This window comes from Micropterus dolomieu, linkage group LG15 (genome assembly GCF_021292245.1).
Source record: "Micropterus dolomieu isolate WLL.071019.BEF.003 ecotype Adirondacks linkage group LG15, ASM2129224v1, whole genome shotgun sequence".
NCBI classification, from domain to species: Eukaryota; Metazoa; Chordata; class Actinopteri; order Centrarchiformes; family Centrarchidae; genus Micropterus; species Micropterus dolomieu.
In genome coordinates, this window is record NC_060164.1 from 8,780,676 (window position 1) to 8,797,103 (window position 16,428).

Genomic DNA, 16,428 nt, shown 5'->3' on the forward strand with positions numbered 1-16,428 from the left:
CAGTATTAGGGGTGTGGGCTGTATTAAAAGTATCCACTGTTCTCCCATGCTCTAACACACAGTAACGATGAAATGTGTGCTGTTCTCACATTCTTCCTCTGTATGTACACATAAACAACAAGGCAGGGAAATATAAAAGGAATTTATTTTATTGTTTGGGTACATTATTGTTCAGTGTACATGCTCACATCTGAAACAAACTTTAGGTGCTTGATAACTGTCCCACCCCGCAGACATCTACACACCAATACCGATTTATATTCATAGCGGCAAGTGCTATGTAGCTCCACATAGGGGACACAGGAAGTGACATATAGCACCTTCATGCGGCGTCGGAACCGCGTAGGAAATTCACAGCCGCACCGGCAGAACTCCAGAATATGCAACTCGGCCGGCTCACACGCGGACGCGCTACAAGTGCGAGGGCCCGCCCAACGCTGCTTGCAGCTTTAATTTGTATTTGTCCTTTACACCGAGATGATTGTCTACAAAGTAAAAAAACAAACAAGGGTTTAGTTTTTAAATTAAATGTGTGAATAAAACACTAAGGCAGCACAAGACTCTGGCAAGATGAGAGGAGGTGGACTATGTGTTATACATCTATGATGCTTGGTGCTCAAACGCAGTCAAGATGGACTCCAAAAGTTTCCCAAATGTTTATTGTGAAGATGAAGCCATATTATCATCTAGTTGCTGCTCACCCCAGATGCAAATTCAAAAAATGCACTACGGAATGTTTGGGGTGTATACGTGAATGTATGTACATAAATAACTGTATTATTCTTTTTTACTTTATATGTTACCCTATTTTAATATAGGTCAACACCTAATTATATGTTTTGAATGTAGCATGAAGGAACTACAAATTTAAATTCGTTATCGAGCCTTGTACTACATAATGACAAATAAACAACCTTCTACATTAATACTAAATCATTTTCGTAATATTTTCAAGGTAGGGAGCAAGCATGCATTTTGGTTGACATCCTGTTGACAGTCACGCTTCCATCGGCACCCTGTACCCGCTCACCTGACGGGCAGTACAATTTTATAATCAAACATCATTTTATTTACGGACACGCCTCCTCGATTTTCTCCACGAATCGCAGGCGACCAATCAAAATGCACTGACGTCATCGTGATAACAGTGTCCGACACGCCCCTTACCTGTTTCGACAGACAAACCAGTAATCCTGTGATTCTGAGTGTAACAGTTCTTGGTCTTGTTATTGCTCTTCTGGCTGGCCAATATTAGCACATTACAAAGATTTTGTATTTTGTGCCTTTCCAAATTTGCATGACAAAATCTTCAGGCTGCCTAACAAACTGACGTTAGCTTCTGTCTCCGGCTGACTTATTAACCGGTAACAACACAACGGCCAGCTGACGGAGCACTGAGCTTGTTAGCCTGCTAGCCCAGCTGTCTCTCCAGCCGAACTGCCCTTTGTCTTTACAAGCAACTTAGCTAGCAGGTGTTGTTTCTTCTCTGGGTTAGCTGACATCGGCTTTAGCTATTTTACTTTTGTCACCTGACAAGAGCTAAGTAAACCAAGATAGGCGGCTTGGGAACCAAGATGTCGAATCGAGTGGTGTGCAGAGAAGCAAGTCACGCCGGGAGCTGGTACTCTGCTTCGGGTAACTGTCAACAGAGCACCGCCCGCGTTAGCTCGCTTTATGCTAGCTACTTGTTGTTGTTTTTTAAATGACTGTGTTCTATTGGTTTTGTTGACTTTGTATCTTGTATAACCTTTAATATCCTGAGATCAGAAACTGTCGAATTAATGGCTTGCCAATGCGGATGGTGATAGCTAACGTTAGGGCTTTATGTTAACGCTAATCCATTTGATGAAAAGTCGGCTAGCTAACATTTCTCGCTGGCATTGACTCCCTCATCTCTTATCCCATTTCGTGCATGGTTGGTTTGAGCTTAATCAGCACTTCCTCCTCGGGTGGTCGATGAACATTTTTCAGAGCAAACTGACATCTTCTGTTCAGCATTTATTTTTATTTATTTTTTACAACCAGTCAAATATACCAATTTAACAATCGCTAACTCGGCTAATATTGCAGAACTTCCTGGCCTAACGTTACCTGCTGTTTGGCTAGATAAACTAGACATTTCGCGAAACAGTCTGCCAGCGACTAGTTTAACTTGAACTGCGAGTACTGTTGTGACCCTGACTCCCTTAAGTTAGGTGCAGAAATAACAGCTACTCCCTGCCATGAAACAAAGGACTGGGTAGGGCAGGGCAGAAAACTGAAGCTTCATGTTGCACCCCTTCCCCCATTTCACTAGCTAGCTGCTAGTTTCTTTTGATTAAACCCCGAAAGCCTGCCTGTTTATCCCCTTTCCGTTGGCCTCGTTAGTAACAAACGTTTTCAACATATGGTAGCTAAACACTACCGATATTTATACTACATATAAACAATAACATGTCCATAAGCTACATCTGAAGCCTGACCTTATGTTAATCTACCCGGGTGTTCTTTTATGAAACTAATTACACTGGTTGTTTGTTTTTCCTGCAGACTTAATTATATAAAACAGTCAGCTGTGTTATACTGATGTTGCTATACTGTAAAGACACCGGTAAAGACTAACATTGTTAGTTGTACAGCAATACATGCAGTGTGTCCTAGTATAATCCACCCCAGTTAACAGAGTTTACAATTAATCTTATTTTTGTTGTTTAACCTGGACCAGAACACTTATGGCCAGATTGTCAGTGAAAGGCTTGAGTATTTTAAGTGAAAGGTCCCGCTTATAAAAGAACTGTATTAGGTGTAATCAGGGTGGGGTTATCATCTGTATAGAGTATGAGGTGGATATGCTCAAGCTTATTCTAGTTTATTTATTATTTTCACGACAAGGCTAAATTAGCCATTGCTACCACACTTGACGTACAGCGACATTGATATAAACAATTGCTTTGATATTGGTGATCTATGCTTTCCTGTGTCTATCAAATCCTGTTTGTATTTATCAGTTTATGATTATAGTGTTATTTGCTAGTGCTGGCCTGCTATGTCATTCTTAGTCTCATAAGGTAGCATTGATAAAGCAGTGTGAGTCAGTGGTTCCCTTTTAATCCAGTTATCTGAAAACTATTTTGTTTTTAAATTGCTTTGTTTAAAAAAACAAAACAAAACCCCCCCCCCCAACCTTTTCAGGATCCCAGCTGAATGCACAACTAGAAGGCTGGCTGTCCCAAGCACAGTCCACGATCAGACCTGCTAGAGCCATCATAGCGCCGTAAGCACACGTTAACAAAAAGAGGAAAAATACAGTTTGAACATGTCAAAAGGTATTTGTGATGCTGTCTCATCCTAATTTGATATGTTTTGTTTGCAGGCATGCTGGCTATACCTACTGTGGTGCTTGTGCAGCACATGCCTACAAGCAGGTTGATCCCTCAGTTACGTAAGTCCATCAGTTTTCTATCTCTATTCCTTATTTCAGAAATTGCTTTGTGTGACCGTTTATCTTCAGCTTCCCCCCACAGAGTGAACAGATGTTAGTTTAGATATTAGAATATAGTGCTGGTGGTGTGCCTTTTGTGAACAGAGTGAGTGAGATAAAGTCCTGTTGCCCTTCAGTCGTAGGGTGTTCATCCTGGGACCTTCACACCATGTGCCCCTCTCCCGCTGTGCCCTGTCACCTGCAGAGATCTATAGAACACCTCTCTATGACCTGAGAATCGACCAGAAGGGTATCCACTGTTTTCACTCATGACATTGTGATTTCTACTTTTTTGTGTGTTCACACGTGCTTTACCCTTTCTTCAATTTGATGTTTTAGTCCAGCCTGACCAGAGCTCGAACATGCAGACCCCAAGCAGTCTTAGGAGGTTATACACTTTAATCATACTGCAGGGACCACACAGGTCCCTGGCTCTTAAGATAAATACTTTCTCAATGATGAGGTTTTGCTTTGCTAGGCACTTACCAGGTTCCAATTTAAATGAGTGTGCAGCTAATTACTTTACCAGTGGACATTATCTTGATAACATGCACAAATTAAATTGAAACTCCCCTCTGTTTTACAGTTTATGCTGACCTCTGGAAAACTGGTTTGTTTGAGCGGATGAGCATGCAGACAGATGAAGATGAGCACAGTATTGAAATGCACTTGCCTTACACTGCTAAAGCCATGGAGAGGTAATGCATGTCGGTGTGGCATTCGTTTAATTAAATAAGACACTATACACTTGTAGAGGGAATGGTCTCACAGTATGAAGCTTATTCTTAAAGGTGCCCTGTGGAGTTTTTTTCTAAACAAGATGAAATGAGGTTTACATTCACCAAAGCACATTGTGTCTGTCCATGAGTTTAAGGAGCATTTCTGTCCTTATAAAACCTTTGGCAAGGCGATTTTTAATGTATTTTAAATCCTCCTTTGTTTACTTCCATGTATACATGCTTGCAGTCAAAACCAAAAAAAATCTTTAACTATTACTGACAGCCATAGAAGAGCTCTTTTAGTTCTGTTCATTCCTATACATACTGTAAACCAGAATCACATTGGTGCAGGAACACATGGTGTCACAAGTGTGACATGCATAATTGATATAGCCGTCTGTTAGGTTGGAAGGAGTCAAATGTATTTTCTTGGTTCAGCAAAGCAGGGATCTGGTAGTATGAAGTGAACCGAGCACATTAGCTGAATGTACGTCATTCGTACAAGTTTAACTAAAACCTGTGGAAAAGAAACATTACTAACGCGTAGGTGTTGCATGTAGGGTGTAAAGGTGCAACTCACCAGTGTCAGTTTACCATGCGGTAGGCTCGAGGTTTCCCATTAGTTTTCTCTGACGGATGCTCTATGAAAAACGAAACCAATTTTAATGCTAAATTTATTTAATGCCCATTGGGACAGAATTTTGACAGTGAGGTGCAGTTATTGCACCCAAGTTGTTAATTCAGTAATCTGATGTTGCAGCCACAAAGACGAGTTTAGCATCGTCCCTGTGCTTGTGGGCGCCCTGAGTGAGTCTAAGGAGCAGGAATATGGGAGGCTGCTCAGCAAGTACCTGGCAGACCCTTCCAACCTTTTCATTATCTCGTCTGACTTCTGCCACTGGGGTAGGTGCCGCCACATTAAAGCATTGAAAATGACTCCCTTTGATTAGATTACTCTGCCATTAAAAATGATAGTTTGTGACCTGAGGATAATGCGGCCCAAATGTCATAACTTGTGACATGACTACATCCAGCTTTACACTGATGTCCATTTCTCTTCTGAAGGTCAACGGTTCCGCTACACTTACTACGATGAATCTCAAGGGGAGATCTACAGGTCTATTGAGCATCTTGATAAAATGGTAACTAGTGAGATATATTTGATTCAAATGTAAGATCACTTATGGGATAAAATATGTAAAATTTGTGATTATCAGCAGCTACATGCACCAATGTTATGGTAATGAAGAACATATTAAATACAGCAATTTGAATACCTCATGTTCTCTTAATGTGACTATTTAATTTACCTGCTAAAAATATAGTGTTTCAGGAAATTAAAGGGCAGACAGGATAAGGATGTAGGTTTTTTGTCTTGTTTTTCTCATGGCCACGAAGTTTGTTTTCTTGTGATAAGAAAGCTTGTTTTCTCGAAGGAGTTACAGCTGTTTTAAGATCCCAAGGAAAGAAAACATATGAAAACTGAAACATAGTTATCTTGGAGCATGACATGACAAATCAAAACATGACTTCTGATTTTTTTGTTTATCTCTGCTTTTGAAGGGTATGGGCATTATAGAACAGCTGGATCCCATGTCTTTCACCAACTACTTGAAGAAGTACCGCAACACCATCTGTGGGCGTCACCCGATTGGAGTGCTGCTAAATGCAAGTACCACAGAAGAAGAGCCTTGCCAGGCGCATCAGTATTTAACATAATGTAGACATGTTGATGGGGGGGTCAGTTGATTGTTCACTAAGCTCTCTATGCAGTTTATAATGATATCGTTGGCACATTTTAGCAGCCAAAAATCCTGGGTTTGACTACATACACAATCGTGTTGAAAGAGCAAAACGTTGATGAGCCATGTAGCATACATGTCAATAAAAAAACTTTAAGATTATGCTTGTGTTGCAGAGGTTGAGGTAGTTAGTCCTGATATTTCAAGTATGACAAGTGAACACTTGAAGTTTAACATAATCTGTAACTCTACAAACTAATGTAGTTAATGACATCCTTCTTGGCCTTTAACGTAACACTTCTGTCGGTAGAAAGCCTTTTAGCCAAACATGCTAACATTTGCAGCTTACATTAGGGCAGACAAAGCCACAGTTTCATCCTCATGCGTCAGTTCTTGTGTTTTTGGTTTTTTTAAAGGCTAAAAAAAGACACCACACAATCACTTTTCGAGAGGGGTTTAGTGAATGGTTGACTGGCATTGAAGAACTGTAAAAAAGTGTGACATGTTGTTTATTGTGTGTGTAAACATGCTGCTAATGTTGCTGTCTTGCAGGCTGTGGCTGAGCTGAAGAAGTCTGGTTTAGAAATGAACTTCTCTTTCCTGAACTACGCCCAGTCAAGCGAGTGCAGGAACTGGCAGGACAGCTCCGTGAGTTACGCTGCCGGGGCACTCATCGTTCATTGAGGTCGACTTTCGCAGGGGCCACCGCAACGCTGCCGCCCTGCCCTTACTATCTATTGCCATAACCTGACCCAGACACCCTCCCTCTCACCCCACCCCTAGCTATGCCCACTATTTGCAGGAAGGACCTAGACTCTTGAAGCCAATGCAGTCTTCTTTCTCTGTCTCTCTCTCGGCTCTCCTCGGCCTTTCTCCGCCCTCCTCTCAGTTTGAAGTGTGTCTCAGAGCTTTTGGTTGAAACATTTTGTTTGAAGTGCAGTTTTGAGATTATGTCGGAGCAAATGGTTAGAGGAGATAAGAGGAGTGCGTATTATTTAGGCTCAAAATAAGCGTTGGGAGGGGGGAATCTTATTTGGGTTTTTGCAAGGACTGTAGTTGTCCTCTTAGTCCCTTTTTTTTTCCTGGATGGATTTCAGTTGTCATAATGAAGTCTTTACATTTGGACTCTTAGCGATCTGTGCTCATGTAATCTGCCTCAGAAAAGGAATGAAAATAAAACTGCAGATCTTAATGGAGAATATTGAAATATTGCTAGACTAAAATGAAGAGTGTTTTGACAGACTGCTTCAAGCTACATGCGAGTTAAACTTTGAAAACAGTGTCATAGGTAATTACTACCAATACTCAACATATGTGGTAATTGCTAACAAAGGGCTGCACCCTACAAATTTCACTAACTCCCTACTGTACAAAACCAAAAACTTTATTACTGTGTTTATTAAATATTATCCTTTAGTCACATTTTATTCCTTTTTTATTTTTCCCTTTTTTGTAGTTTTAGTAGACGTGATAGTATTTACTCCTGTAGTGTGTAGATTTGAACAAAAGCAGTGTTGTCACTTAAGCTCTAAAGCCATCAACATGGTTTGCCCAATAAATGAGTGTGTTCAACACCTGCTCCCAGATTCCAGTTATATGCTTGTAGCGTTATAGATTTTGCGAGGGCCAGAATACAGTTGTAGGGTGCTACAGAAATGTAATCAAAGCTGGATAGTGTGAAAAATTACTCTGACAGACACCTCTAGTTCTTTGTTTACACTGCCACCTTGAATCTTTGTGGTTATTGAATTGTCAGTGTCGGAGACCCAAGCAAAGACTTGCTAGACTCGTAGAAAATGTATTTTGTTACACATTCAGTTCTGTAGGAGCAGAAAAGCTTTTGTTTTGGCCTGAACAAATTGGTGAAATGGTAAAGGCCTCAGTGGTCAAAGTTGTAGGACCTCTTATTATATCTGTTCACTAGGTAGCATTGACAGCTCCTTTTAATTGGGTTTGATTTAATAATGCCAAACGTTATTGGAAAGATTTATGTTTTCATCCTTATTTGAAGGTTTGCTCTCCGGTTCATGAGAATTCACTTCAAAATTACTCTGGAGGCAGTTGGAGTATCAATCTGACAAGAACTAAAAACAAGTAATAAATGGCCCACACAAAAATCATAATGCTTTTCCCTGCAATTTGGGTTTATTGGGTCTGAATCTGTTCAGAAAACATAATTTTACAATTTTTTAGAAATGAATGTGTTTGCTTTTCAAAGTAATTTGCTGTCCTGCTGCCTGAAATACTAGCAAACTGCATACAAAAGCTGAATGCAAACACCTGATGATTCATAGTGGCAGTATAGGCTTTCAATGACGCACACAATGTCTGCGGTCTTGTCCTTTTGAAATTTGAATATCACTGACTGCTGACGTCAAGTATTCCCATTCAAAAGATGCATTAAGCTCCAATGTCTGGTTGAATCAAGTGGGCGCAGACTGAAAGATGAATCCCCAGACTCACTTGACCTCTGACGTTAATTTAAGGGAAACAAGTAAAGCATGACACACTGTGCTATTGTGCCTTTTATCACTGTTGCACATTTAAAGCGTATTCTCACTTTTAGTCTTACTTTAGAATGTGTACTTTGAGTTTTTGTTTTTCCACCTGTACCCTGACCCCTTTGACGAGTGCCCAACAATATGTCTAGATCACTCAGCACTCCAGGAGCGTGCGTGACCTGTCCCCGTCATCTGTTGGTCTGAAATGGCACCAACTGTTATCTCCTTTCTCCAGCAGGGAGGGGTGTTCTGTTTTCTCCACCTCACCTCATTCCTGTAGAGAGACAAAGGCTGAACCTCAACACTGTTTATTTTCTGTTTATGGATCTTTGTTTGTCTTTTAGAAATGGGTTTTTGTATCATTTCTTTCTTGCTTAGAGAATGGGAACTAACACGTCACAAATCTAAAGTATACTACTTAACTACTCCCTAAATGGAGTTTTTTTTATCTCAGGTTCCACTGACAAAGCATCCCAAAAGGCTCTTCAGATAAGGCCGTGGATTCATGTTACAAAACAAGTAAAATGTACTGAAAAGCACGTCTGCTCTGGTGTCTTGTTCTTCATGTATTTACAATCACACAAAAAAAAAAAACTGTTGACTCTACATACGCATTTAATTTTTCAGTCACTGGGTTTGACGACTGTGTTGATTTCTCCAAAGTTGCAACTAATAGGTAGCCTCTTTTATTTTTGCACCAGATGAAGTATGTCAGCAGTGTTAGTTTGGTTGTAAACTGCCAACACGTTTATGGTGCAATGCTGCATATACGGCTAATGTAGATCCTGGGTGGAATAAATATCTTTTTATCAAGTGTTGGTTTACAGTGGAGACATTAAGAAATGTCACCAGCAGAGGGGGCCAGTTGGTAGAGGAATATAATAAAATTAACACTCATTCCTTTATTTCAGAAAATAAAAACTCTCCAGATAGTATTGGATTTTCTGTTTATACACTCGGTTGCCAGTTTATTAGGTATACCTGGCTAAAAAAATAAAGCGGTCTAATACAATAGTCCTACAATAAAACCTATGTAATGTTCACAACCATATAAATGTCCCTGTTGTAGTTTAATTATTTCTTAAAAGTACACTGGGTTGTACATTCCAAACCAGAAACAAGGGAATTTAAAAACTAGATTGAATGCTGTACTTATCTATTGATTATGTAGTACAGGAGTATCTGGTTGTGATTCCTGAAACTGTAGACACATTTGTGGTTATAATGTAATCAGTAGTTGTGGCTGCATCTGGACTTTGATGACTTTATTGTAAAGTTATTGTGAGTTTAGTCAGTTCTCCTGTTCAGTACCTCGGCCTATATCTAAACTCCTCACCTATTCCATTCATGCGTTTGGGAATTAGTACGACTGGAAAAGCTAAATTTAAAGTCTGCAAATTTGCTCACAGATTGGTGCAGATGTTGCTATGTGTGTCTGTAAACAGGATGGACAGGCAGAGGAGGCTTTCAGCAAGGGACTTTGGTTGACTTCAGACCGTAACAGATTTGAAACAGCTGACTTCATGATCATGATGTTCCATGCAATTGTGCTCACTCCTATTGTAGCTTTGGGAAATTCAGCAATTTAACATCAGTGCGTACATTCCAAGGTGGAAAGGATCATCATAACCTCACATATAGCTGTTGACAAGGGAACACACTCATATTTCAGCAGGCCGGCACACCTCTCTCTTTGCTTTGGGAGGAGTCAGGGAGGCTGTTTACATCCATTTGACTTCATACAGCCACTTAAGATTAGTTATAAGAGGAAAAAGATTACTGCAGCACTCACCGACCCTGAGGTGCGGACCTGCGAGATGCACTGCTATGGGGACTTGGTCAGCTATCTCAGCTATGGGATGATCCTGACAGGACTCTGGCACCTGGTCCATCACAGGACGACACAGACCTCCTATGGCCGCCACATGGGATTCCCACCTCCGGCTCGGATGGTCCCAGCGAGGCTAGCCTGGTTCCTCCAGGAGATGCCAGCCCTCTTGATCCCCCTACTTTTAATGCTCACCTCATACAAACCCTCCAGTGTGGGGAAGTACCAGCTGCTTGGCTCCTTTTGCGTGCACTACTTTCAAAGGTAAGAGCAAGAGCCAGAAGCCTGGTCTTTGGCCATTTAATGTGCATGAGAAGGGAAGTGTGAAAATGTCCAGCAGTGGTCAGAGTCTTTGAAATAGGAAGGTACACCCCCATTCATTCAAAATACAGTCAGCAGGATAGAATTTTCAAATTTGACGTTACTTGTCATGTAGCTTTTCTCAAATTTACTAATATATTTTGCTTTATGTTGCCATATACCATACCATATACAGTACTTTATAATACCTTACATTTCTTGTACAGACTGTTTTTGTCAAACATCAAAGTTATACTTACGGGTACTCTATGAATTAATGTATTCATCATGGATCTAGTTGCATTCCTGACAAGAAGATTTTCCCTGGTAATTAGTTTATTATACCGTGATCCACCAGTGAAACTAACTAATTTTTTTTTTACATGCACAGTAATAATAATTGAAACCTGTCATTCTGTACTGTACAGCAGGAGCCAAATTACAAACACATTTGCAGATTTAGACACATAAAAAGCAGCTTTGGAAAGGAGATTTCCTGCTGCTATAATTTGAAGGCTAAAACACTGAGGAATGCATTGCTAACCTCCCATGAAGAATGGGGCTTAATGGTGCCTTTTTGTTTTGTTTGCACTTCAATACAAAGTCATTTGTACAAAATCTCTCCATGTGGTTGTAAAACATGTTCTCTGCATGTACCAGCATGGATGAAATGCGCTATTATCCCCCTCCTTTTCCCACCTGCTGTATCTACTGTTCCTTCACCAATCACAGGACATTTGTTTATTCACTCCTGACCAGAGGAAAGCCTTTCCCACTTGGTGTGATGGTGGCGGCAGGTTTCTTCTGCTCTCTGAATGGTTTCCTGCAGGGACACTACCTGCTGCACTGTGCCCAGTTTGATGATGAATGGTCAGCTGACTATCGCTATAAAACTGGTAGGAGCAAGATTTATTCTTTACTTTAAAAACTTTCATTTTTTAAAATATGAAAGGCTGAATGAATCTCATCCTTTTAGGTTTACTGCTGTTTTACATTGGAATGGCCATCAATATACACAGTGACTATATTCTTCGCAACTTGAGGAAACCAGGGGAGGAAGTTTACAAGATTCCTGCAGGTAACAGAAAATCTCACTAGAATAACTACTCATCTACTCTGTGCTTGTAGTGACCTGTGGTCTTCTTAATTTCCTGCAGGAGGTCTGTTTGAATATGTGTCTGGTGCCAACTACTTAGGAGAGATAGTGGAGTGGTTTGGCTATGCTGTCGCAACCTGGTCCCTTCCAGCCCTCTCCTTCGCTGTGTTTAGCCTGTGTTTTATTGGACCGCGGGCCTACTACCATCACAGGTGCCCAAGACATTATTGAAAAGCTATGCAGTCCCAAAACAGAACATGAATACTCACCTGTCAACCTACCTAGAATGCCATATGCCATTTCTGAGTGACAGATGTTATCTTTTGCTCCTCTGTTGCAGGTTTTACCAAGAGCAATTCAAAGACTATCCCAAGTTACGAAAGGCTTTGATTCCATTTGTCTTCTGAGCAGAGAGTGGAAGACAAGGACAGGTCTCTGCTATCCTAATTTTAAACAGAAATTACACAAATCTGTTTTGATTTTGCCTGCAGTTGTTACTATATTGTATTCTACACAACCATTCTTATATTACAGATTCATTGTTCAGCTCTTTCTGTGCATACTGCTATGGAAGAAACACACTGAATAACTTTGTTGAAAGAGATTTTTTTTCACTAAATGTTCAAAGTTACATAACAAAAATAACATCGATCAACGTCATTACACTGAATGTAACACGGTTCAGATTTAAGTCTGACTGACATTCTATAACAATAAGGTGTTAGTAGTGAGTGTACAGCTTGTATAACAGTGCAAATTTGCTGTCTCCTCAAAATAACACATCACACAGCCATGTCTAAACCGCTGGCAACAAAAGTGAGTACACCCCTAAGTGAAAATGTCCAAACTGGGCCCAAGTAGCCATTTTCCCCAGAATCATGTGACTTGTTAGTGTTCTAAAGTCTAGTGTGTCTGTAAATGAGGACCAGGTGCGTTAAATTTGGTGTTATCACTCTCACACTCCCTCATACTGGTCACTGGACGTTCAAAATGGCACCTCATGGCAAAGAACTCTCTGAGGATCACAATTGATGGCCTAGGCTATAAGAAGATTACCAAGACCCTGAAACTGAGCTGCAGCATGGTGACCAAGACCATACAGCGGTTCAACAGGACAGGTTCCACTCAGAACAGGCCTCGCCATGGTCGACCAAAGAAGTTGAGAGCACATGCTCAGCGTCATATCCAGAGATAGTCTTTGAGAAATAGACGAGTTCTGCCAGCATTGCTGCAGAGGTTGAAGGGGTGGGGGGTCAGCCTGTCAGTGCTCAGACCATACGCCGCACACTGCATCAAAATCATCTGCATAGCTGTCGTCCCAGAAGGAAGCCTCTTCTAAAGATGATGCACAAGTAAGCCCACAAATAGTTTGCTGAAGACAAGCAGACTAAGGACATGGATTACCGGGACCATGTCCTGTTAACTGATCAGACCAAGATAAACTTATTTAATTCAGATGGTGTCAAGCGTGTGTGGCAGCAACCAGGTGAGGAGTACAAAGACAAGTGTGTCTTGCCTACAGTCTAGCATGGTGGTGGAAGTGTAATGGTCTGGGGCTGCATGAGTGCTGCCGACACTGGGGAGCTACAGTTCATTGAGAGAACCATGAATGCCAACATGTACTGTGACATACTGAAGCAGAGCATGATCCCTTCCCTTCGGAGACTGGGCCACAGGGCAGGATTCCAACATGATAACGACCCCAAACACACCTTCAAGACGACCACTGCCTTGCTGAAGAAGCTGAGGGTAAAGGTGATGGACTGGCCAAGCATGTCTCCAGACCTAGACCTAAACCGTACTGAGCATCTGTTGGCCATCCTCCGGAAGGTGGAGGAGCACAAGTCTCTAACATCCACCAGCTCTGTGACGTTGTCGTGGAGGAGTGGAAGACGACTCCAGTGGCAACCTCTGAAGCTCTGCTGAGGGTTAAGAGGGTTATGGCAGTGCTGGAAGATAATGGTGGCCACACAAAACATTGACACTTTGGGCCCAATTTGGACATTTTCACTTAGGGGTGTACTCACTTTTGTTGCGAGCAATTTAGACATTAATGGCTGCGTGGTGTGTTATTTTGAGGGGACAGCAAATTTACACTGTTATACAAGCTGTACACTCACTTCTTTAAATTGTAGCAAAGTGTCATTTCTTCAGTGTTGTCACATGAAAAGATATAATCCAATATTTACAAAAATGTGAGGGGTGTACTTGAAAAAAAGTTGGATAAAATATTTTCACATTGATTTGAAATAATTGATCCACCCAGGATTTGAGGCATTTAGAGGCCTACCTGTCAGCTGAGTAAGAGGCTCCATGAGAGTGATTCCCAGTCTCTCGATCACTATGATACCATGACTCTTCAGGTATTGCTGCAGGACTGGGTGTATGACCTTCTGGCACACAAAGAGCTTCACCTCATCTTTAGCCACCTGTTTTCCGAGCTCCAGGAGTTGATCCAAGATCTGTGAGTCTGTGTCGACACCTGGGTGCACCTCAATTATCCCATCTCCCAGTTCACAAAGGTCTCCAGCAAGGGATGCACTGAACAGCACCACACGCAGTGGATTTGTATGCAGGTTCTCTAAGTTGTTCTGGCAAACGACATCAGGCACGTCCACCAGTAAACCTGGAAACACTGCAGAGTTTAGCACAGAATGGCCTTCAACAGAGACAGTCACTACTTTGCCAAGTCTGACTTTTCCTGGTCTGTCACGGGGAACAGTAAGTAAAAAAGCTTGTACAGCCAACTTGCTGATGTAAAGTGCCTCTGGCTCTGTTAGTCCACATGCTGGTTTGCTGGATATGACACTGCGAGCTAATTTGATCAAGTTCTGGCTGCTGCAGAAGTCGAGCTTCACTTTACACGCACAGTCTTCTTGTTGTAGGTAACTGGTGCACAGACCGAGCAGGTGCTTGTTCAGTCGAATCGCCACATTTCCTCGGAGACCAGACTGCTTCGCTTGCTCAATAAGAGACAAACAAAGAATGGCAGCAAACAAGCCGCAGTCACTGAAACGAGAAACGTGGTTGAGAATGGAGGTTTTGATCAGATTGATAAAAGGCTGCGAGGAGGAAATGGCTGGAAGGAGAACAGAGGAGGTTGAAGTGGTTACAACGAGCCCTCCGATGTTGTTGTGAACTTGTTTTAGTCTACCCGCCGGACCAAAACAAGATCTCAGAAGCTGCCTCAGCAAATTAAGCTTATTACAAATATCAGTGTCGTCCAGTGGCAGATCCGTACAAATAGATGGAGATTTCTTGACCAGTCGAGACATCACAGCACCTTCCCGAAAGTAAGCAGGTTCACCTTATGAACATTGACATGACAACCTAACGTTACAGAAGTCACTTGGCATAATGTTACAGTGGCGACAGCAAGACGACTTCTAAGCCACAATAGTGTCTTTTAAACTGTCTGTTAAGCGAAATTTGATAGAAAACGCTGCCTTGATGTTTCCCTGTTAAGCACCTTAGTTTGCGTCCGTCGGATAGTGAGACATAAAGCATTGCCTGACAAATAATTGACCACTTTTGGATACGGGCTTCATAATAGTTTATTAAAACAAATTATACAATGTTACTTTGCAGTATATGATACAAATTATATTTAGATACAATTCGACAACGTTAAATTTCGAGATTAATACTGGCGTTTTTTAACGCGCAACTCGTTTCCATGGTAGCGGGGTAACGGTCACAGCATTGGGTCCTAGTGGGGTCCTATCCGATAAACCGTCGCATTTTCTCGCCGGTCTTCAGAAATTGTTGCGTACACGACGGATAATTAAATTCAAACTCTGCTTTATAGCAGAGCTAGACAGTCGCTTTACTACCGTACTCGGTAGTTTCGAGGTATTTTTTTGCCAAACGCCATTCACTGAAAGCTGCGATTACAATACTGGCTTTGCAGTTGTTGGACTACAAACAGCATGTGACGTCATCTCCTGCAGCCTCATCGTTTGACAAACATTCAAAACTGTTGGCGGTATGAAATATCTTGTTCATTGTATGTTACCTTATTAATGTTTACACAACGTTATCACCCAGGTTTTGTAGTGGCACTAACATGTAATGTGTTAACGATGGTTTAATGTTGGAGGCATCATTTCGTTAACAGTAAGGTTAATCATTAACGTTAACCTAACGTTACTCGACAAACCCTTACTTTACAACAACTACTTAAACTGTAATTATTCTAAGGCTAGAATTGTTTAGCTGTATCTAGCTGCGTTTGAAGAGGTCACGTTAATGTAGTTCTCCACAACCTGACCTTATTAACGTTAGAGTTAATGAAAGTCAAAGCATACGTTAACATTAACCAGTGTTAGCTGACGTTAATAACTGATTCACCATCAAAATCGTTTAGGTTGGCGGTAGGACCTTACAGTGTATTGCGTTTAGGAGAACCATAAATATCTGTAAGAAACTGAGTACTGTGTAACTAATAACAAACCTACCAAGGTATCTCTGCACGAGATGAATAACACACTATAAGGTCACCACAGACGCTCCATAACAGTCTATTAAAAGACAGATAACTTGTGTTATTTTCTTAGGAAGATGGTAAACTAAACCTGTCAGTTTTATGTTATCTACGATGTATGCTCACTGGATTGGTGTTTTTAGGTTACCATTTGTAATCCACGACTATACACTTGTTTCAGGTGAAACTAGCAGGACTCCTGTGTTCACTGCAATGGCTCCTCTCAAATTTGTCATTAAGGTAAGTGGAAATTAAATATACAGTGCAGACCCTTGTAGTGCAGTGAACTGTAGAATATT

General features: G+C 41.2%; 4 protein-coding genes across 6 annotated transcripts in view; 3 read left to right on the top strand and 1 right to left on the bottom strand.

Moving 5' to 3' along the window:
- mkks (MKKS centrosomal shuttling protein) overlaps window positions 1-15,124 on the bottom strand; it is a 17,341-nt gene extending 2,217 nt beyond the window's left edge. The window contains exon 1 of the mRNA XM_046070097.1: window positions 13,937-15,124. Coding sequence (XP_045926053.1) covers window positions 13,937-14,921 — 985 coding nt within the window. The 5' untranslated portion in view covers window positions 14,922-15,124. The remainder of the gene's footprint in view (window positions 1-13,936) is intronic.
- On the top strand, window positions 1,175-8,961 carry memo1 (mediator of cell motility 1). The gene is made up of 9 exons (XM_046070103.1): window positions 1,175-1,635; window positions 3,172-3,253; window positions 3,353-3,421; window positions 3,598-3,710; window positions 4,047-4,158; window positions 4,940-5,082; window positions 5,245-5,321; window positions 5,743-5,847; window positions 6,474-8,961. The coding sequence occupies exons 1-9, from the start codon at window positions 1,575-1,577 to the stop codon at window positions 6,603-6,605; spliced, it is 894 nt and encodes a 297-aa protein (XP_045926059.1). The 5' UTR covers window positions 1,175-1,574; the 3' UTR covers window positions 6,606-8,961.
- On the top strand, window positions 10,240-12,153 carry srd5a2b (steroid-5-alpha-reductase, alpha polypeptide 2b). The gene is made up of 5 exons (XM_046070104.1): window positions 10,240-10,514; window positions 11,283-11,446; window positions 11,527-11,628; window positions 11,708-11,858; window positions 11,987-12,153. Exons 1-5 carry the CDS (start codon window positions 10,240-10,242, stop codon window positions 12,051-12,053), a joined length of 759 nt encoding a protein of 252 aa, XP_045926060.1. The 3' UTR covers window positions 12,054-12,153.
- Window positions 14,550-16,428, top strand: part of LOC123983769 (SLX4 interacting protein) — a 34,944-nt gene continuing 33,065 nt past the window's right edge. Inside the window, exons 1-2 of one of the 3 annotated variants that reach the window (XM_046070102.1) lie at window positions 14,550-14,939; window positions 16,311-16,369. In XM_046070102.1, coding sequence (XP_045926058.1) covers window positions 16,343-16,369 — 27 coding nt within the window. In that variant the 5' untranslated portion in view covers window positions 14,550-14,939; window positions 16,311-16,342. Of the gene's footprint in view, window positions 14,940-15,328; window positions 15,632-16,310; window positions 16,370-16,428 lie in introns of those variants that run through there. The other 2 variants (XM_046070099.1, XM_046070100.1) reach the window with 2 other exon arrangements.

Bases quoted from the DNA above. Each gene is read 5' to 3' on its own strand.
- memo1 (XM_046070103.1), top strand. From the start codon at position 1,575: ATGTCGAATCGAGTGGTGTGCAGAGAAGCAAGTCACGCCGGGAGCTGG. The intron at 3,254-3,352 runs GTAAGCACACGT...TTTTGTTTGCAG, and splicing joins GCTAGAGCCATCATAGCGCC to GCATGCTGGCTATACCTACT. The intron at 5,083-5,244 runs GTAGGTGCCGCC...TCTCTTCTGAAG, and splicing joins GTCTGACTTCTGCCACTGGG to GTCAACGGTTCCGCTACACT.
- srd5a2b (XM_046070104.1), top strand. From the start codon at position 10,240: ATGCACTGCTATGGGGACTTGGTCAGCTATCTCAGCTATGGGATGATC. The intron at 11,447-11,526 runs GTAGGAGCAAGA...TCATCCTTTTAG, and splicing joins TGACTATCGCTATAAAACTG to GTTTACTGCTGTTTTACATT. The intron at 11,629-11,707 runs GTAACAGAAAAT...AATTTCCTGCAG, and splicing joins AGTTTACAAGATTCCTGCAG to GAGGTCTGTTTGAATATGTG.